Raw genomic sequence first — 22,489 nt, forward strand, 5'->3', positions numbered from 1 at the left:
TTTCCTGATTCAATGTTATTTTTAATTTTTGTGTTTTTTTTTGTATTGACTTCATATTGTTACATTTCAGGTTACTTTTATTGTTCATTTTCATAACTTTACAAATTTTTAATTTGTTTTTTATCTCACTATTTTATAACATCATTTAACTTTAATTATTTTTCCAAAAAAAATTTCTTGAAAAGTTTTATAATGTTATTTGACCTTTGTTGTAAGTTTTGTGAGTGTGGGGGGAGTGTGTGTTTGTGTAGTCTCTGTTCTATAAATTTTAAATTTTTGGTAAAGTAATATAATGAAAGCTTAATGTTTGATAATGAAATGAAGCTTTATTTTTCAATTTATATTTTATGTAATTATTCTTTATTTGTATGAATTGTATATGTCTGTAATTATACTATATACTGGAAAGAATTAAAATTTCACAAATTTTATATGTAAAGACTGAAAACATGAAATTTAACAAAGTGATCCTAAGTCAAAATATCTTGAATAAGTGATTTCTTCAAAAAACAAGTGATCAATACCAAAGTTTCATATCATTACACTGTTTAAAATCACATTCTGTGATTTTTATAAAATACAAAAATAAACTTTAGATAGCAATATTTACAGAAAATGTTTTTCAGTTTAAAATAGATCAACTGCTTTTTTTAATTCCAATTGTTTCCAACGTGGCAATCCTTGAAATTGTGTATAAGTCATTCCGAAAATTTGTTCAAAATCATCATCTATCAAATGAATCTATAAACAAGATAAAAAATTATAATATGACTTAAATATCATTATATTTTCAATGATATACGAACCTCTTTATGAGATGGGTCAATGCCTTGAGGAAGATGTTCTGGATCTTTAATCTGAAGAACTTCAATTGGAAATTTGTCTACTTCTTGCCTTAAATCTTGATTAGCAGATATCTTCTAAATTCATTGGAAAAATTTTCTCTAAGTTAACTCGATTCTTAAAATTTATTTTTTTAGCATTATATCACAACTTACTTGAGCAATTACTACTCCACTGTTTTCCTCAGCTAATTCAATTTTTATTTGTTCATATGTTTTCTTTTTCTTTATGTAAAAACAGAAAATACACGAATTGATTGATGATACAAAGAAATATAAAACTCCAAGAATAAAAATTGAAAGTAATTTACTTTCCAAAATTTATCATCCCAAATAGGAAAAAATCCAGTAAAATTTGGAGGTTCATAACCTTGTTTTACAACTGTAATTGGTGTTGCACAATCTCTTCCAGTTGGATCAGTAGACAAATATTCCTGTATTATTGTTAATAATGTTTTGATCAAGATAAGCGATTTTCTGTGCCTAAATATAACTAATTTAAAATATACAAACTTCTGCAATGAGTACTGCTAATCTCCTTTCTTCAGTCTTAATACAATGTCCAAGCCATATGAAAACAACATTCCAAGCATCTAAAATTACTAAATCATCTTCAACTAAATCATGTTGATCAAACCCAAGTATTTCGTGAACATCTAAATGTCCAGAATTAATTGTACATTGATAAAATCGAGCTTGACGTGTATCAACTTCTTCCTAGAATAATCATAAGAAATAATTTAAGAAGGAAAAATTAATTTTAAATGGGAGTCTTTAAAATTACAAAAAAACGTCAACCTCTGAATGAATATTTTGATTATAAGGCTTCTTCCCTCCAATGGCATTCCAAAAGTCTTCTCTTTCTTGGCCTTCAGAAACTAATACCATTTCCCTGATAAAAAATAAAGTTATATTTCTTATCAAACAAAATAAATATGACTTTTTATTATAAGTACTAACTATTAGAAAAATTAACACTAGTTCTAATTTCTGCATGTAATGAAATCATAAAATGCTCATTTTTAAACTGAAGAACTGAGGAAATTGAAGAAAGATCATTTATAAATGATCTTTCTTCAGTTTCCATAGAAAAATTACCTGAATGGTTTTTAAATGAGAATAACATTGAAAAAGTTAATTATCAACTTGGACCTTGTTTATAAACAAGACTTATATTGGTGTAGTTTCTGATTAGCAAAGAGAGGTAGTTTTAGTCAAAAGTCAAAACAAAATATCTTTATTTTAACCTGGTGAAAATAAAGATATTTTGGTCTCAGAACCTAATATGGTTCTTAATCTATAGTCTATACTTTCAGGGATTTTGGGCCCCTCCAGCACTTTAATCTGAAGAATATTCACTTAATCAAGCTACTGAAAGAGCTATTGTAACCAGTTTAAGCAATTTGACAAAAATTATATCAGAATAGCAACAGAAATGTCTAGTGATCATATATTACCAGTTACTTTTTTCACATTTATAAACAGCATTCTTTTGTTTAATTTAATTAAAATTTCTTTAAAGTTATTGAGCAATGTGAGCAAAAAGCTTACAACTAGTTCTAAACAAATGGCATTTAAAATATTATACAAATGTCCAATTCAAATAGTTCCTGTTATAAGGATTAATACAAATTAATAAAAATGTAAAAACATTGTTTGATGGAGATAGTGTTTCACTTTTCCAAAGTTTAATATTTGGATATTTTGTCTGTGGATTATTCTAGAACATTGATTTTAAAACTGTTTTAGAATATTTGTCATTTAAAATTTGGAACTAAAAAAGCTATTTTTACTAAAAAAATTTGTTCTGTAGAAATAAAAATGTATCTTAGAATAAAAAGTTTTATTAATATTATTATTATATCATTGCTAAGAAGAAAAAAATGAAAGCTTTATATATCTATTTAAAAAGTTATAAACTAACACATTAATTTTCAATGATCTTTTAAATATTATTATTACTATTTACAAGAACTTTTCTAATAAATTTCTATTATTCAAAAATACCTTCCAGATTGAGAAGCTATTCGTTTTGCCATTTCTCTTTCATCTCCAGTACTTCTCTGAAATAATGGAAACATTTCTTTTAATTTATTGGAACATGAAATATTTTGATTAATTAATTACTATAAGTATAATTTTATAAAATGTTTCAGATTTACTTTTCCAGCCCAAACGTAAACAATTTCTTTAGTCAAAAGAACAAAAACATCATAGGAATTAAGAGATGATGCACATTTCTGAACTTGATTTGCCTTTGTTGTAAATTCACTGGTCCCTTGAACATGCAATAAGTAGGATTGATCTTTATTATGTGATATACCATTTCGTGTGCCAATACTGGTCCTGCCCTATATTTAAATTTATATATAAAAATATGGAAATTTAATTTGTATAAATAAATATATACAGTACACTCACTAATCCAAATTATTTATTGTATGAAGTTGTTCAGATTAGTGGAAAGTTTGAATTAAAGGAATACATATAGAGAAAATAAAGTAAAAAAAAAACTAAAACAAATAAATATATTTTTTTCAAAATTTTATACTGTATTTGGTATGTATATTTATGTACAGTACAAATTAATTTTTTAAATTTGTCATATTTTTAAAAAATAATGTACAGTACAGTTTCTTTTTGTTTTTGGCTAAAGCATTTAGTGAAAAAATGAAAAGGCTCAGATTAAATGGAGTTCAGATTAGTGAGTGTGTACTGTATTTTTAAATAATTTTGTTCATTTAATTATGTTATGCTATCACTCACCTGGAAAATCATCATCTTTCCACGAAATAAGGCTAAAAAGTGAGGCGGTTCTTTTCCTTCTATTACTCGTGTCTAATAAAAAGAAAAATTTTTAATTATTTCCAATTTTAAAAAATAATTATAAATATTATAATATGGCCATGCATCTCAAAGATCATGCTAATCTAATGGCAGAGCAAGTTATGATATTCTTATTTATTAGATAAGCAGGTATTTGAACATAACTGCTTTGAGTGATTTTAATAGAGCAATTTGATTGACCAATTAGTTTTAATAGATGTGCAACACTATTAACTTCTGAATGGAAATTATTTTTTGATTTGGTAAAGTCTTTACTTTTCAAAGTAATACTCTTTAATTACCTACAGTATATATTTTAATCCAATAATGCATTTTGATATTGATGAATATGATAAATCAATTTTATATATATAGTATGATGTAGAAGTTCTTTAAAATCCAAATGAAAAATTGTGCAGAAGGCACTACTTATACATTAAATATGAGGATCATCCAGAAACTAAGAACCACTTTTGATAACAGTTGTGCACATCACCACCTGGTTATGTCACAGTCAGCCACTTCAATTATCTCCCAGCTACCATTGTGAGAAAGTTTCAATTGCCTATCTTTTGTTTCTATTATTCTAAAGACTTTTAAAATGAGCAAAAAAATTTAAAATCTTGTCAGTTGTGAAGTACAGTCTGACATTTGTTTTTTGAATGCAGAAAATGTTAAACCATTTGAAATTCATCACCAGCTTGTTGCAGCATACAGGGAATGGGTAATGAATGAGGGTGATGTTTGAAAATGGTATAATTTGTTTAATGGTGATAGAATAGATGTTCCCAGTGAGAAACATGCTGGCAACCCTCTCTCATCACTCAGGACTTCATCAGGAAAAATATCACATCATCACATGTGATAAAATATGAGTGTCTCATGTCATACCAGAGAAATGCAAATCTCTGGAGTAGCATCGTGCACAATCACACCCATCAAGCTCAAAAAATTTAAGCAAACACTGTCACAGTTCAGAAAGTGATGGCCACTGAAGTGGAAAATGTAGCTGCAGGCACTGACATTGTCAATGATAAATCAATCAATGTGCCATATGGTGTTTGATTGACTTTGCAAAAGTTTAAAATCCCTCAAAAAGTGCAGAAGTATTTAAATTAACTAAAATTTAGTTAGGACAACAATCCAGATCATTTCAAGGTTCATTTTGACCAGCTCAACAGGATTTTTCCAAACTTTCAAATGGTCAGTCCATCACTGACATTTTTGTAAAGATGTTCATGCATCCACACACACTAGTAACCAACCTCTCTCCAACAGTAAAAGAACTCATATCTGTCATTTCAATGTTAGCATTGAAATGAAAGGTCCATATTGCATGCAAATAAGGTCATGCGCTCATGATCCTCTCCAGCAAACATTAAAGGCTTATAGGGATATATGGACATTACTAAGGAAATCACAAAGGTTTATAACAACAATATATGGACTTCCCAGATATGCTGTATTTTTACAACCAAGCGGTTCTTTCTTTCTAGACAATCAATTGTAATAGATCCTTCAGTTAGAAAAACATAAATAGAATAATTATCATACATGAATTTAAATTGTGATTATCCTCATGTAAATCAATATTTCAGATAAATTTAAATACTTACTCAATTGTTTTACTATAAAATAATAAACAAATAAAATTTTTTATGATTTAAACGCAGTAAAATCTGTCCAAAATGGAACCTAAATAAAACAAAAACCTGCTAAATTGAAAGAATTCTTCAGAATGGAGTGATTTTCTATGTTTAAAACCTTTTAAAACTTGCCAAACCAGAAAAAAATATTCCATACTGTGCATTACACAGGTTTTACTGTATAAGTAAACTTTAACTTACAAGTACACTTAATTCTTTTAATCTTCGATCTAATTCAACTGTTTTTATAGCAGAAATTTCTTGTTCTTCTTTTTTTGATTCATTTCCCTAAAATATAATTTGACAATTATTTGTATTAAATATGATTTATGATTTATCTATTAAATATGGCAATATTTTTTTATAATTTTTTAAATAATTCATAAATTTTCTAAATAGTAAAATAAAGTAAATTTAAAATATTTTTATGAATTTCTACATTCTTATAAAATCTCATATCTAAAATATTTCCTGGATATGATAATAAATTTTATTNAAAAAATTTATATTGAAGTTAATAAAACAATCTAATTAAATTTAACATTATTAAATTAATAAATATAACATTTACAATAATTTTAATCTAATTAACTCAAAGGATTTTAAGAATTTGAAAATTGAAAGACTTCACAGCAATGCAAAACATTTGTAGAGCTGAATGTGAGTAAAATGGTTCAAATTTAAAACATTTAAATTTCAGACATTCATCTGTAATTGGATGGCAAAGAAATTTCTAAATGAATAGTACATGTGCAAAAAAGATTAATTGCACAGAAAATAGCATGGACAGACCATTTGAAAAAAACAGCATTTGCAATCATGTAAACAAGCTGTAAAGTTTATAAAGCACGTATTTAGTCCCAAAAATAGTCAAATCTGCAAAATATACAATAAAAACATGCATAAACTATGAGTTTTTAAAACATATTATTGGACAACTTTAATTTGATCCAATTAGACGAAAATCATGTTTATATTGCAGTTTCAATAACATAGAATTTAAGGAAAAATATGTACTTGCAACAAATCTGCCCTTAGTAACTATAATGCTTTAATTAAACTTGCCTTATAAAATATAATATGAATAGGTCTATATTTATTATATTAAATGTAAAAATTATAATTCTTTAAATAATGACTAAATTATAACACTTATTTATTTGATTTTTAGTAGAATATTTTAAAGTGAAGTCATTTTAAAAAACATTAAATATATTATAACTTACAATCCAATAATATATCATGAAATGATCTCGTTCTTCAGTGCTAAAAGCATATAATATCACATAACAATTTCCACTGTAAAATTTTCCATGTTCTCTTGCTTCTAAAGGTATTAAATCTGTCTGTTCCACACAAAAAACCTAAAAGAAAAATTCTTTTAATTTATACTTTAATAACAAATATATAAAATAACAGAGTAGATGCAATACCTCTTTACTTCCCATTCCATCGTCTACCATTTGTGATTGAGCTGCAAGTTGACGATTAGAATGAAGCGTAGCAGCATCAAACTTTGTTTGTACAGTTTTGGCTAAAATGAATAACATATTAATGAATTAAGACATTAAAACAGTAACATTTTTTATGCTGTTATAAAATCAAAAGTAATAAGCCATATGATATTATGGTTAAGAATGTTGTATTTTTTAAATGCACTTAAACAGCCTTTATCCAATGTCTAAAAATAATTATTAACAAGCAAAAATTATCGTGACATCATCACAATTCCAGGCTGCAATTTTTAATCATATTTTTAATTTAATTAATTTAAAATATTTTCTCTCAATCTCAAATTAGTAGTATCTTTCCCCTCTGCATCATACTTTTTCTGATAACAACAGAGTTATGCCAATCAGCTATTAAAATCACATGACTTTTGGTCTAGACCAGAAGTTCGTATAAAGTTAATTAAGGCCTTCTCCCCCTAAGGTTTCAATATCTTGTCTCTACTTTTATCTATCTGACACTGTTCTTGAGATTAAGGAAGGATAGACAGTGCAAATTTATAGGTTTTATAGGTCTACAATTTTTTCAAATTGTAGTCCAATGAAGAATAATATGTTTCATTTTATTTTTAAACAAATGTCTAGATTAATTTTAAATATTTTCATAAGTTACAATTAATTTCTAAGAAAATTATTTAAAAAAATTTGGAGAGAATAAACAAATAAAATTTTTTATGATTTAAACGCAGTAAAATCTGTCCAAAATGGAACCTAAATAAAACAAAAACCTGCTAAATTGAAAGAATTCTTCAGAATGGAGTGATTTTCTATGTTTAAAACCTTTTAAAACTTGCCAAACCAGAAAAAAATATTCCATACTGTGCATTACACAGGTTTTACTGTATAAGTAAACTTTAACTTACAAGTACACTTAATTCTTTTAATCTTCGATCTAATTCAACTGTTTTTATAGCAGAAATTTCTTGTTCTTCTTTTTTTGATTCATTTCCCTAAAATATAATTTGACAATTATTTGTATTAAATATGATTTATGATTTATCTATTAAATATGGCAATATTTTTTTATAATTTTTTAAATAATTCATAAATTTTCTAAATAGTAAAATAAAGTAAATTTAAAATATTTTTATGAATTTCTACATTCTTATAAAATCTCATATCTAAAATATTTCCTGGATATGATAATAAATTTTATTTTTATAATATAATGAAAAAAATCAAAATATTATACTTATTTATTTGATTTTTAGTAGAATATTTTAAAGTGAAGTCATTTTAAAAAACATTAAATATATTATAACTTACAATCCAATAATATATCATGAAATGATCTCGTTCTTCAGTGCTAAAAGCATATAATATCACATAACAATTTCCACTGTAAAATTTTCCATGTTCTCTTGCTTCTAAAGGTATTAAATCTGTCTGTTCCACACAAAAAACCTAAAAGAAAAATTCTTTTAATTTATACTTTAATAACAAATATATAAAATAACAGAGTAGATGCAATACCTCTTTACTTCCCATTCCATCGTCTACCATTTGTGATTGAGCTGCAAGTTGACGATTAGAATGAAGCGTAGCAGCATCAAACTTTGTTTGTACAGTTTTGGCTAAAATGAATAACATATTAATGAATTAAGACATTAAAACAGTAACATTTTTTATGCTGTTATAAAATCAAAAGTAATAAGCCATATGATATTATGGTTAAGAATGTTGTATTTTTTAAATGCACTTAAACAGCCTTTATCCAATGTCTAAAAATAATTATTAACAAGCAAAAATTATCGTGACATCATCACAATTCCAGGCTGCAATTTTTAATCATATTTTTAATTTAATTAATTTAAAATATTTTCTCTCAATCTCAAATTAGTAGTATCTTTCCCCTCTGCATCATACTTTTTCTGATAACAACAGAGTTATGCCAATCAGCTATTAAAATCACATGACTTTTGGTCTAGACCAGAAGTTCGTATAAAGTTAATTAAGGCCTTCTCCCCCTAAGGTTTCAATATCTTGTCTCTACTTTTATCTATCTGACACTGTTCTTGAGATTAAGGAAGGATAGACAGTGCAAATTTATAGGTTTTATAGGTCTACAATTTTTTCAAATTGTAGTCCAATGAAGAATAATATGTTTCATTTTATTTTTAAACAAATGTCTAGATTAATTTTAAATATTTTAAATATTGATTAAGATCAGTTCTTCTCTTTTGAAATTTTTTCAATTAAAACTATATGATATCAAATAAACTGCCAGATTTTTTATTGAGCTGTAATGCTAAGCATCTGGCTGTTCATTTAGTATTTGAAATAACTATCATGTTAGTTGTATTTATTATATATATACACAAAAAATTCTGGGTCAATTATATAATAATTGACACAGAATTTTTTGCAACCTCAATTTCACCTTCAGTTCTGATTTGGAAAACATAAATAAACTTTATTATAAACAAATTTCAAAACACTAAATATTTTTTATTGTTAAATTAAAAATGTAGGTTCAACTTTCAAAATAAAGCAAACAAATTTTCAAATTAATTTCTAAATATCAATAAATTTCTGTAATATCAATAAAAAATTTATATTGAAGTTAATAAAACAATCTAATTAAATTTAACATTATTAAATTAATAAATATAACATTTACAATAATTTTAATCTAATTAACTCAAAGGATTTTAAGAATTTGAAAATTGAAAGACTTCACAGCAATGCAAAACATTTGTAGAGCTGAATGTGAGTAAAATGGTTCAAATTTAAAACATTTAAATTTCAGACATTCATCTGTAATTGGATGGCAAAGAAATTTCTAAATGAATAGTACATGTGCAAAAAAGATTAATTGCACAGAAAATAGCATGGACAGACCATTTGAAAAAAACAGCATTTGCAATCATGTAAACAAGCTGTAAAGTTTATAAAGCACGTATTTAGTCCCAAAAATAGTCAAATCTGCAAAATATACAATAAAAACATGCATAAACTATGAGTTTTTAAAACATATTATTGGACAACTTTAATTTGATCCAATTAGACGAAAATCATGTTTATATTGCAGTTTCAATAACATAGAATTTAAGGAAAAATATGTACTTGCAACAAATCTGCCCTTAGTAACTATAATGCTTTAATTAAACTTGCCTTATAAAATATAATATGAATAGGTCTATATTTATTATATTAAATGTAAAAATTATAATTCTTTAAATAATGACTAAATTATAACTTTATTAAAATTATATTTCACATTTTTATTTTTTAAAATTATAAAATAAATTATCTTAAAAAGAATTTGCTATCTGAAATCTCAACAATTTAATAAAAATATGCTGTATATAGATTTTAAGTACTACTTTACTATTCTTAAATTATTTTCTATTAAATACGCTTAATACATTTTGAATATTTCATAGGATGAAAATATTATATTTCATTATTTCATATAATGAACTTGCTTTAATGGAGTTATCATAAAAAACAATTTATTTTAATACTTTTGAGCCTGTAGATTAATTTTATATCTTTTATATCTGAAATATCTTATGAGTCTATTATTATTTTTAAAGATAATTCCATTATAGCAACTTTATTATCAATTAATTTGAGTATCAGGATATGGACAGAATCAGAATATATGCAGTTAAGAATTTATTTGATAAGGTAAAATAACATTCAATATACACTCATTGGCCAATGAATTAGAAACCCCCCATTCATATTAAGTAAATATGATTTTGCAAATATATGCAAAATCATATTTACTTGTTCATAAGCACCTATTTAAGAATGCTGTTGGTCAGTATGGTCATTAAGTTTATGAAAATGGGAAAAGTGAAGGACTGGTGGAGTTTCAAAAAGGGCTGATTGTGGGTCTTGCTGGAGCCACAATATCAAGAACTGTATAGCTGACTGGTTTTTCCAAAGGTGAGATATCCCAAGTATTCAATCAGTGGAAAAATAACCCATAGTTGATGTCTAAAAGAAGTAACTGTGGCTCCAAAACAGTTAATCAGAAATGCAACTGATGTTGTCTGAAAAGACTAGTGCAAAAAAAAAGGACTTTCTCTTTGCAGCAATTGACAGAAGAACTTAATGAATCCCAATCACAACCCATATCTACCCAAACTATGTGCAGGGAACTGTAAAGAATCAGTATGAACAGTCGCAGGCCTATACAAAAACCACTGATTTCTGCGAAGAACCAGAAAGTTCGTCTACAGTAATACCAAGAGCACTGTGATTGGACATCTGAGGACTGGAAAAAAGTAATGTGTCAGACAAATCATGATACACCCTATTCTGAACCCTATACCGATGGTAGAAAGAGGATTAGGAGGGAGCCCCATGAAGCAATGGACCTTGCTTGCCCCATTAACATGACTCAAGGTTCTAGTGAGGGTGTTATGGTATAGGGCATGTTCTGTTGGCACAGCACTAGTCTGCTGATATTACTGGAAGATTGGGTGATTTCCAATGAGTACTTGAACATCGTTGCTGATCGAGTTCATCCTGCAATGTTGCATTTTTTTTCTGCATGTGACAGTTCTTTCTTTGATAACAGTGCTATTGTCCATCACACAAGAATTGTCCAGCAGTGGTTCAGCAAGCATGAAGACAACTTTCACCACCCATCCTGGCCACCACAGAGCCCAGATCTTAACCCCATCATGAATGTATAGGACATGTTAGAACGACAGATCCGCCAGCAAAGTCCACTTATGTCAAATCTACACAAACTAAAGGAAAGTCTAGTGAATGCATTGGTCTTAGAAGCACTTCAGCACCTTGTAGAATCCATGCCAAATCAAGTAAATGATGTAATTCGAGCTAAAAGTGGTCCAATAAAATATTAAACTGCTGTTTCTAATTCATTGGCCAGTGAGTGGCCAGTGATATATACCATTTTAATAAATAATAGTTAGAAAATATAGTAAAATTGTATCATATGATATTCAGAGATATTATAATTATTAAAATTATAAATAATTTAATTTGTACCTATTTTTCCTATATTATGTTGTTTTCCAATAGCAGGTGTTGGAACAGCATCCCTCCAACTACGAAACTGTGCTTTAAATTCTGATGGTTCTCCACCATCAATTACTCTAGTAACTTGTATGTGATTAGGATAGCCTTTTTTCTTAATGAATCCCTAAAAATTTTATTTAAAACATTAAATTTTTGTATGATAAGTATTTTTAAAAATTATTATTACTGTTGATTTTAACCTGTGCATTTCTCATGGCTTCTGTCCTTTCTTTTGTGCTGGCTTTTTTTCCAACCCAAACCCAAATTCCTGCTTCACCATTATCAATTATATATGAATTCTAAAAATTTCATATTTTCAGTTGATCACAAGTTGTAATAAATAATAATAATAATAACCAGTGTTGTTTAGAGGGGAAGTTTAGGACTTTTTCCCTGGCAGGTAGAAAACTTAGGGACCCTTAGTGGTTCCTACACTTATAAATTAATGTTATTTTTACTTACAAAAGCTAAAATATTTAAAACTGTGTTTTATTAATAAAGAAAAATTTGAAGTATTTTATTTGTTCAAAAAACAAAAAGATGTCAATAGCAAAAAGGGACCTGTTAAGGAACAATTGAAAAGCATAAGTCCTTAATTAGTCCACTTACTACATGCTTTGCAAATTTTAATAAATACAATATGATGATACTTATTTATTCAATATTCCTGTTTGTTCTTGAATGATATCAGTACCATCAAATAATATAATTATAAGTTACAAGAGATTTTAAGGAGCTTAATCATAATAACATCAGAAGAATGATAAATAGTTATTGCTTGATTCAGTATTATATGAAGGAAATTCTTGTTTCACTTTGCAAAACTCATAAAAATTACACCAGTAATTAATTCAATCTACTATCAAATCAGAACTAAAAAGTGAAGTTTGAACATAAGTTGAAAACATATTTGTGATCTGAAGTAAGCAATGCTGTAAGTAAAAATATGTTGAGTATCTTTTTAATGTGATTTTTCTTCTACTTTTTGAATATCAGAATGAAAATTTAAAATATTTTATTATAACATCAATATTCCGATTTTTTGACAAAAAATTTGATGCTTTTCAAATCGTGTGAATTCGTTTGATGATAAACGGGTGTAAACTGTAAACAAACCATCCAATATTTTATCGTTGTTAACAATGTTATCTTGTGCTAGATATAGCAAATAGTTCAAACATGTAATCTAAATGTTATATTTCATTTTCGACAATAAAACGGAAATTAGCAACAAAAATATTTTGTTTTCGCTTTCTTATAAGGAAAGTTTTCTGTATTTTTTGTTTCGTTTATGTTAGATTTACCTAAAAATTGTTAATTCTTACGATAAAATGACATAAATTAATTTCAAATCTTTAAAATATCTTTAGAAATGGTACATACTGTATACGTTTACAAATGGTACAAATTATACGTTAGAAAATTTCATTATTTTCTATTTAAAAATCTAAAATGCAGAATAAAATCTGCATATTTTGGATTCATTCATGCATAGAATTTTCTATAAATGTAGACGAAATCGGCCATTTGGTCATCCTTTAATTCAGCATCATCGATGTTATTTTATCGTCGATGACATCATCAATTAACATTTATCGAAAAAATACTTTGTCTCACACTACATTGAAATATAAACTTTCTACAGAAGAAGCGCTATCATAACTGACAGTCTGCACTTCGTACAAAATGTATTTAATGTTATAAAACATTAAATACATTTTACACGAAAGTGTGAATCATCCTTTGCAACTGATTAGGGCAGTGGTTCTCAACCTTTTTAGATTTATGGCACACAAACAATCATGGGAAGGTTTTGGTGTACTTTATTATTAATTAAATATTACTTGACTGGTCAACAGATCAATCACACAGCTCTCTTTAATAGTTTTTCTATATTAAATTTAAAGATAGAAACTTCTGAAATATAGCTAATAGCGTATAGAAGTACTGTACATTTTGTTTCTTTTTTGTAAATTTTAAATTATTTCACTTTAATTTTTTTTATTTATCTCGCGGCACACTAGTACGCCGCGGCAATTCGGTTGGGAACCATTAGAGATTCATGTATACAGCGGCTTGTAGGCTATTTACAATTTTGTGCAAAAACCTCAAAAAAATATTTGTGAAAAGTTCAAATTTTATAATTTCAAACAGTTTTTGAATATATTTTCAACGGCAACCTTTTTTATTTGCTTTTTTATTGTACAATATCGAAATTGCTTTCGAGCAATTTACTGTGTCAACTGATGAAGAAGTATGCATTAGGGTAAGAGAATCGAATTTCTCCATCTTTATCTAGTTTGCGCGAGAATTAGTTCAATCCATACTCATTACAAACTTATACAATTAAGAAAAGAATGTTTTTCCTCCAAGTTTACTCGTTGGAAATGTCAAATAATCAATGGCCCATTTAAAATTCTGAACAAAAGACTGCATTGTCTGACAATCCCGATATTTTCTTAGACAAGAGTCATTTTAACCATTCTTTACTAAATCATTAAGATCCAGTTTAAATATTAGTTTCTTCTTGAACACTGATTACTAAAGACTAGGGCAGCACGAATAATTCAATTTTTTAACATATAATTGAAGTGAACGATTCAAATTTGTCTTTCTTTCCTATAATGTTTTCTTCGTTACTGTTTGTCCCAGTAGGGTCAAAAGTAATCAAAGGAATAATAAGTAAAAATACAATGATTATATTTTTGTATATATCATCAAAATTCAAGCCAATATTTTGAATTTTCTGAAGTTTTATATAATGCCCTAACTAAATAGCCTCACCTTTTAAAATGCCAACTTGTGAATGGATCTTTCCTATAAATATAAATAGATAATATTTCACTTTCTACGAATTATTAAAATGCGCGAGTTTGCATTATACAGCACTGTAAATGACATTGAGTTTGTGTTTGAAAGTTATGTAATATGTTGATAACAAACTTGTGTATATCTCATTACTATATAACATAACATTCTTATTGAAGTATTTCAAGTTTGCACCATACTCTATTTAGTGCCAATTTCAGAAATGAACAAATTTTGATGCTAAATCGAAATTGACCACGTGAAAATATAAAGATATAAACTAATATAAATAAGAAATAAAAATTTTTTTTATAAAAATAGAAAAAATTCTCTTCTAACAAACAATGCAGACCATAAAGATTTTACAAATGAAATTTTCAAGCATACATTTTTTAAGGAGGTTTAAATGTTAAAATATGGAAATATAGTTCTAAAATGCAGGGCTGTGGAGTCGCGTAAAAATCTACCGACTCCAACTCCGACTCCGACTCTTCCTTACCAATCCGACTCCGACTCCGACTCCGGCTAAAACACCAAAACTCCACGACTCCGACTCCGAGTCCACAGTCCTGCCAGGGCTGTGGAGTAGCGTAAAAATCTACCGACTACAACTCCGACTCCGACTTTTCCTTACCATCCGACTCCGACTCCGACTCCGGCTAAAACACCAAAACTCCTCGACTCCGACTCCACAGCCCTGCCAGGNGGCCAGGGCATGTACTTTAGTACCAATAAAATACATTGACTGACTGACTGTACAACACTGTATAATTGACCATGGTACCAGTTTGATGAGCATGCAAAATAAAACAGCAAAAATGGGAAATGTGATATAAAACTTAGAAAATGGGCTGCCAAGGGGTATGCAAGCCAAAAAAAGGTTGGAAATTGCTGTTCTAGAGGGATCCAAACAAGAATCTTTTCATTAAGGTTAAAATTTTTTCTATGAACCTTGACCATTTAATCTTAAGAAAAGTTCTTGTTTAAATGTTTCCAGAACATTTTTGTCTAAACAAAATATATTTGTTACTTAAATAACTGGTTTGAAAACTACCAATATACCAAACTACTCAAATTTCCTATTAAATTAATTTATATGTTTTATAATAATTTATAGATAAATTTATAGTTTATAGATTTATCTATAAACTATAAATTCCATAAACAATAAATCTACAGTAATTTATAAATAAAAATTATAATTTGGAAAAATTTATAAGAATATTATTTTATCAAAATTGAAGTGCTTATTTTAAATTGAGTCTTCAAAATGAAACATTTCAGTAAATAAACATTTCATATGTAGACAATTTCATGCAAAAATCAAGTTTTATCAAAAACATAAATTTACTAAATAGAAATTTATTATATACAAATTTTGATTATATAATAATATAAAAAATCTTAAATTATAATAAATAAAAGATATTTAATTTTATGTATCTAAATAAATTAAAATTTTAAAACAAAATTTATTACTTTAAAAACTAATTAAAGTTCTTTAAATTTTAAATTTGCATTATTGAAAACATGTTTTTTTTTTAATTTTATCCTATTTGATTTTGAAATAATAATAATAAGAAATAAATATAAATACAGTAGATTGTTTGATAAGAGTATGAAACTTTATTTAAATACCAATTATTTCCTGTTTATAAATTTACTTTCTTATGTATTTGTCTTTTTAATATTTAATTAAGTTTAATTAAGCGTTTAACATTTTAATATTGCATTTCATTAAATTTGTACATTTTATTTTTCATTATTATTTTTTCTAATATTATGTCTGATTGTTAATAAATTCTTTCCAGCATATTTATATTTTATAATTGAAAAACATTAAGAATTCATATTAAGAATTAATCATCATAAAAAATAAAGCTTTACAATGTGAATTTTTATATTTAAAGTTGTAAAAATAAATTATACATAGCATTTTATCAAATAAACTTTCAGGGAATAAAAGGAAAATAACTATTTAACTATATATTTTATTTCATACTGTAATATCATCACATTTTTTTTCAATCATTGAAAAGTCAATCAAAATAATTAACTTTTCTAAAGATTTATTTAGGAAAATATAAAAATTATTAACAAAGTAAAATGTTAATCGTCATTATTTATTAAAATACAAAATACCTCTTTTTCAATCTTTGGTAAAGATTGCTCTTTCCCATCTTCTACTAAAATAACAGTACCAGATCCAAATTCCAGTTTCATTTGTTGCGCAACTTTCACACCCTATTTATTTTTTATATTCAAAATTCACAAAATCAAAATTTTGTTTTTACATTAAATGATCATCTTACTAAATATAATTATTAATAGTTACCTGTATTTTTTCAGTCACATTAGCATTTCTTCCAGTCCAAACAAAGATAACTGAATGAATGCAAATAATATAAACTGCACCATCATCCATAAATTGCCAGTCAATTTCAGGTAACTGTAAAATACTGTATGTTATTTTATATATTTTTATTATATAATAAGTTATCTTTTTTATTTAAATATACAAATATACTTGTTGCACTACAGGTCTCTGTTTTCCTCGCACTTTAAACATTTGTGCTTTGATGTTATTGTTTATATTTGAAATGCCAGAAACAATGCCTCCTTCTAACAATCTAATTTTTATAAAAACATAAATATCTTATTTATAAGTAAGATATTATCAAGTATAATATATTTTTGAGAAAACTATACCTAATTCCTTTTTTAAAATAAGAAAGGAAACGTTTTGATTCCCATCCTTGCACTTCTCTATGTTGTACTGGAGTTCCTCCCAAATAATCATCTAATTCAACAGTCTTATAAGCTGCAACACCTGCTTCATCCTATTATAAATTACTTATTAGCTTATATTAGTAACTTGTTTAATAAACAATAATAAACAATAAAAGTATTATAACAAGTATATGTTTATAGTCTACCCTTACCTGGGATGTTTGAGCACCTAACCAAAAATGAATATGCACATCTAAAATTCCTTTAACTTCTCTAATCTAAATAAAATAAGCATTTAACTCCTCTATAACATTTTAGTTTTACTTTAAATCAATAAAAAAAAACATTAAAATTTTTCAAAAAGTTTTACCTTCATCATAGAATCACCTTTCTCTCCAGATTCTGTTATCTAATTAATATTAAACATTTTAATAATAATTTGGATCAAAAATTAATTTTTATATTAATTAANCTTAATACATTTTGAATATTTCATAGGATGAAAATATTATATTTCATTATTTCATATAATGAACTTGCTTTAATGGAGTTATCATAAAAAACAATTTATTTTAATACTTTTGAGCCTGTAGATTAATTTTATATCTTTTATATCTGAAATATCTTATGAGTCTATTATTATTTTTAAAGATAATTCCATTATAGCAACTTTATTATCAATTAATTTGAGTATCAGGATATGGACAGAATCAGAATATATGCAGTTAAGAATTTATTTGATAAGGTAAAATAACATTCAATATACACTCATTGGCCAATGAATTAGAAACCCCCCATTCATATTAAGTAAATATGATTTTGCAAATATATGCAAAATCATATTTACTTGTTCATAAGCACCTATTTAAGAATGCTGTTGGTCAGTATGGTCATTAAGTTTATGAAAATGGGAAAAGTGAAGGACTGGTGGAGTTTCAAAAAGGGCTGATTGTGGGTCTTGCTGGAGCCACAATATCAAGAACTGTATAGCTGACTGGTTTTTCCAAAGGTGAGATATCCCAAGTATTCAATCAGTGGAAAAATAACCCATAGTTGATGTCTAAAAGAAGTAACTGTGGCTCCAAAACAGTTAATCAGAAATGCAACTGATGTTGTCTGAAAAGACTAGTGCAAAAAAAAAGGACTTTCTCTTTGCAGCAATTGACAGAAGAACTTAATGAATCCCAATCACAACCCATATCTACCCAAACTATGTGCAGGGAACTGTAAAGAATCAGTATGAACAGTCGCAGGCCTATACAAAAACCACTGATTTCTGCGAAGAACCAGAAAGTTCGTCTACAGTAATACCAAGAGCACTGTGATTGGACATCTGAGGACTGGAAAAAAGTAATGTGTCAGACAAATCATGATACACCCTATTCTGAACCCTATACCGATGGTAGAAAGAGGATTAGGAGGGAGCCCCATGAAGCAATGGACCTTGCTTGCCCCATTAACATGACTCAAGGTTCTAGTGAGGGTGTTATGGTATAGGGCATGTTCTGTTGGCACAGCACTAGTCTGCTGATATTACTGGAAGATTGGGTGATTTCCAATGAGTACTTGAACATCGTTGCTGATCGAGTTCATCCTGCAATGTTGCATTTTTTTTCTGCATGTGACAGTTCTTTCTTTGATAACAGTGCTATTGTCCATCACACAAGAATTGTCCAGCAGTGGTTCAGCAAGCATGAAGACAACTTTCACCACCCATCCTGGCCACCACAGAGCCCAGATCTTAACCCCATCATGAATGTATAGGACATGTTAGAACGACAGATCCGCCAGCAAAGTCCACTTATGTCAAATCTACACAAACTAAAGGAAAGTCTAGTGAATGCATTGGTCTTAGAAGCACTTCAGCACCTTGTAGAATCCATGCCAAATCAAGTAAATGATGTAATTCGAGCTAAAAGTGGTCCAATAAAATATTAAACTGCTGTTTCTAATTCATTGGCCAGTGAGTGGCCAGTGATATATACCATTTTAATAAATAATAGTTAGAAAATATAGTAAAATTGTATCATATGATATTCAGAGATATTATAATTATTAAAATTATAAATAATTTAATTTGTACCTATTTTTCCTATATTATGTTGTTTTCCAATAGCAGGTGTTGGAACAGCATCCCTCCAACTACGAAACTGTGCTTTAAATTCTGATGGTTCTCCACCATCAATTACTCTAGTAACTTGTATGTGATTAGGATAGCCTTTTTTCTTAATGAATCCCTAAAAATTTTATTTAAAACATTAAATTTTTGTATGATAAGTATTTTTAAAAATTATTATTACTGTTGATTTTAACCTGTGCATTTCTCATGGCTTCTGTCCTTTCTTTTGTGCTGGCTTTTTTTCCAACCCAAACCCAAATTCCTGCTTCACCATTATCAATTATATATGAATTCTAAAAATTTCATATTTTCAGTTGATCACAAGTTGTAATAAATAATAATAATATATTTAAAAAGTTGAGATGGTTATTAAGAAAAATAAATATATTAAAAGAAATTGATAAATTTTACCTTTCATAACATAAGTAAGCGGAAACCAGAAAATATACCAAAGCAGTGATATGGCATGAACACAGCACTGAAGGAATTAAGTGAGTTACAAACAACATTCATTAATGAGAAAATAAAGAAAAGATTCCCAATCACCACATTAAAAGTTTTCCTTTCAGAGATATTTTACAAAATTAAATAACCTGAACATCCAAGTCACTTTGATCAATAGGTCCTGTTTTAACTTCAGTCACTTTTAAAGTTCCACCTTCATCAACACATCTGTAAAATGCAAATTATTTTAAATTTTAAAACTTATTTCTTCAATTAAAATTTATAAAATTATATATAACTTCATTATATTTTATGGAATAGAAAGATTAAAGTTGCCGAATGAATAGTTTGTAGGATTTTAATCTTCTTTTGCTTGCTGCTCACTATTTTTGGATTATGAACGTGAAGATATATACTTCTCCTGCAATTGAATTTATTATACATGTAAGATACTATTATAGGTATTGCAAAATTTACAATGATCTTTTCATGACCTGCAGAGCCCAGTTCTAGGGAATTCACTGAACCTGTCTTGGAATGGCCCTGCTAACTAATATATATCAATAAAAAACATATACTCCATTTTTAGTTTGAGGTCAGTCATGATACTTTACAGTAATCATTGTGAATTTTTTTACAAATAATTTTAATTTTTAATAAGAGAACAATTCTAAAAATAAAAATCTGGTAAAAGTGACCAGATCCTGAAATGTAAAAAGTGGGACATTAGTTAGGTGCTATGATGTAATGTCAGATGAGTCACATGATCAATTCCAGTAAACAACTATTAGTTTTCTCATTTGTTTACATCATCAATGACAAATGTTACAAACAACTAGAACATTGTACTTATCCATATACTTTTGTTTACAAATTAATTACTAATGTTCAGCAATAGAGACAATTAACAATTAATTATTGCTCAGATTGTAGCTTTGTTTGCTTTAATCACTGACTTTTAACTCAGATACTTAACAAAAACCATCAACTACCTTTTATAACTGATCCACAAAACTATGATAGTTGCATGTGGTATAAATTCACTGTTATCTGACAGAGTTGTCGGACTGAGCAATGTATTGCCAATTGGGTTACTGTTTCTATAAATGGGATAGATAGTAAAATTTTTATGCTAAAACCTATATGTGATTTATCTTTGACTTACAATTCTTGCAATAAATATTGGATATTTTTCAATATAGGGAAGACCATTCCATGTCCATACACTTTTTAGTTTACATTTGTTGTGAATTGGGATTATAAAGAACAAATTTAATTATAATTATACACTGCCAAAGCACTGCCCATTGCCAACTTTTGAAGTTGCCATTTCATCAGCATCAAAAGTGGATTTCAAAAAAAAAAAAACTTTTCAAAAAACAGAAAATTGTCCAATTGTGGAACATGATAATACATAACCAAACAGTGGCATTCCATCTTCAGACAAAGATTTCAGGGCAGAGAGAATTCAAATATCATGCAAATTTTATAAAAAGTTTAAAACTATCATTCTTGTATTTAAATAATTACAAAATGACTTGAGAATTAAAGGAGTGACACTCATTTGACAATATAAACATTTTAAATATGTAATATCCAGTTTTCATATAAAAGTATAAGCTACACATGCTAATGATAAAATGTTTTTATATTAGCCAACATTTGCAAACCATCAAAAGAGACATTAAATAAAAAGGTTACTGACACTGAATAAAGGATACAGAAATTACAGGTATTAGTAGCTTGGCAAATATATAATTCATGTCAACAAAATATTTCTTTTAATCTCTATGTAAACACCTATGAACAATTTTTTTTGTGAGATATGTGATAAGCTCATCATCAGACAGATTCATTCTGTATTTCTACTCAGGCAATATTTTGGCAATGGCATTTTGAAGATCATTTATATAAATATAACTCTTAACAATGATTAATTTTGAAAAGATTCGATTTTAATGTAAGCCTGTTGCAACATTCTATCAATGGAAACACTTGACAAGATACAAGTGCAAAATTTAAATTGTGTGTTGGTGGAACTGTCTACACATGGAACAGTCTTTTCTAATTATGAAAGAGTCCAAAAGTAGGGCATTTTTTCAAACAGTTTAACAATTAGAACAGCATATTAAAAATTAGTGGGACTTTCCCACCTAATTCAGTACTTCTGGTCACATTAAATTATGGTGCATCAATAAATATATTACATATAACATTATAATTCAAATTAAATATTTTTTAATAAATTGCTAATAAAGTTAATACAGTAGAACCTCGAAAACTCAGCCTAATGTGGACCGAAGGGTGGCCGAGTTTGTGAAAATGCCAGGTTATCGGGAATGGGGTTAAAAAAAATAAGTATGAGTGTTTCCTCAGAAAATACTGTACTGTACTTGTATGTATTGTTTACTTGAGAATATAACAGAGAATAAACTGCCCAAATACCCTTAAACAAAGGAAAAGTACGTCCTTTATGAAGGCATAGAGCCTTTACTACATGAAAATGAAAATTAATGAATACACTGTGTACAGTAATTTACCTGATAAGACAGACCTCAGAAAAAT

The 22,489-nt window shown here is 27.4% G+C and overlaps 1 protein-coding gene across 1 annotated transcript in view; it reads right to left on the reverse strand.

The window, feature by feature from the left end:
- Window positions 1-204: 204 nt before the first annotated feature.
- LOC111621417 (gelsolin, cytoplasmic-like) overlaps window positions 205-22,489 on the reverse strand; it is a 31,551-nt gene continuing 9,266 nt past the window's right edge. The window contains exons 10-35 of the mRNA XM_023363537.1: window positions 20,074-20,152; window positions 19,675-19,773; window positions 19,452-19,598; window positions 17,732-17,770; window positions 17,574-17,639; window positions 17,341-17,471; window positions 17,159-17,261; window positions 16,967-17,080; window positions 16,774-16,875; window positions 12,024-12,122; window positions 11,794-11,947; window positions 8,296-8,396; window positions 8,089-8,226; window positions 7,682-7,772; window positions 6,748-6,848; window positions 6,541-6,678; window positions 5,516-5,602; window positions 3,609-3,680; window positions 3,005-3,193; window positions 2,850-2,905; window positions 1,641-1,734; window positions 1,356-1,559; window positions 1,154-1,276; window positions 999-1,067; window positions 807-920; window positions 205-741 (exon numbers count right to left, since the gene is read on the reverse strand). Of these exons, the coding sequence (XP_023219305.1) occupies window positions 628-741; window positions 807-920; window positions 999-1,067; window positions 1,154-1,276; window positions 1,356-1,559; window positions 1,641-1,734; window positions 2,850-2,905; window positions 3,005-3,193; window positions 3,609-3,680; window positions 5,516-5,602; window positions 6,541-6,678; window positions 6,748-6,848; window positions 7,682-7,772; window positions 8,089-8,226; window positions 8,296-8,396; window positions 11,794-11,947; window positions 12,024-12,122; window positions 16,774-16,875; window positions 16,967-17,080; window positions 17,159-17,261; window positions 17,341-17,471; window positions 17,574-17,639; window positions 17,732-17,770; window positions 19,452-19,598; window positions 19,675-19,773; window positions 20,074-20,152 (2,824 nt within the window). The 3' untranslated portion in view covers window positions 205-627. The remainder of the gene's footprint in view (window positions 742-806; window positions 921-998; window positions 1,068-1,153; window positions 1,277-1,355; window positions 1,560-1,640; window positions 1,735-2,849; window positions 2,906-3,004; window positions 3,194-3,608; window positions 3,681-5,515; window positions 5,603-6,540; window positions 6,679-6,747; window positions 6,849-7,681; window positions 7,773-8,088; window positions 8,227-8,295; window positions 8,397-11,793; window positions 11,948-12,023; window positions 12,123-16,773; window positions 16,876-16,966; window positions 17,081-17,158; window positions 17,262-17,340; window positions 17,472-17,573; window positions 17,640-17,731; window positions 17,771-19,451; window positions 19,599-19,674; window positions 19,774-20,073; window positions 20,153-22,489) is intronic.

Source organism: Centruroides sculpturatus, unplaced genomic scaffold (genome assembly GCF_000671375.1).
Source record: "Centruroides sculpturatus isolate CEXI.00-Female unplaced genomic scaffold, Cexi_2.0 scaffold270, whole genome shotgun sequence".
Lineage (NCBI taxonomy): Eukaryota > Metazoa > Arthropoda > Arachnida > Scorpiones > Buthidae > Centruroides > Centruroides sculpturatus.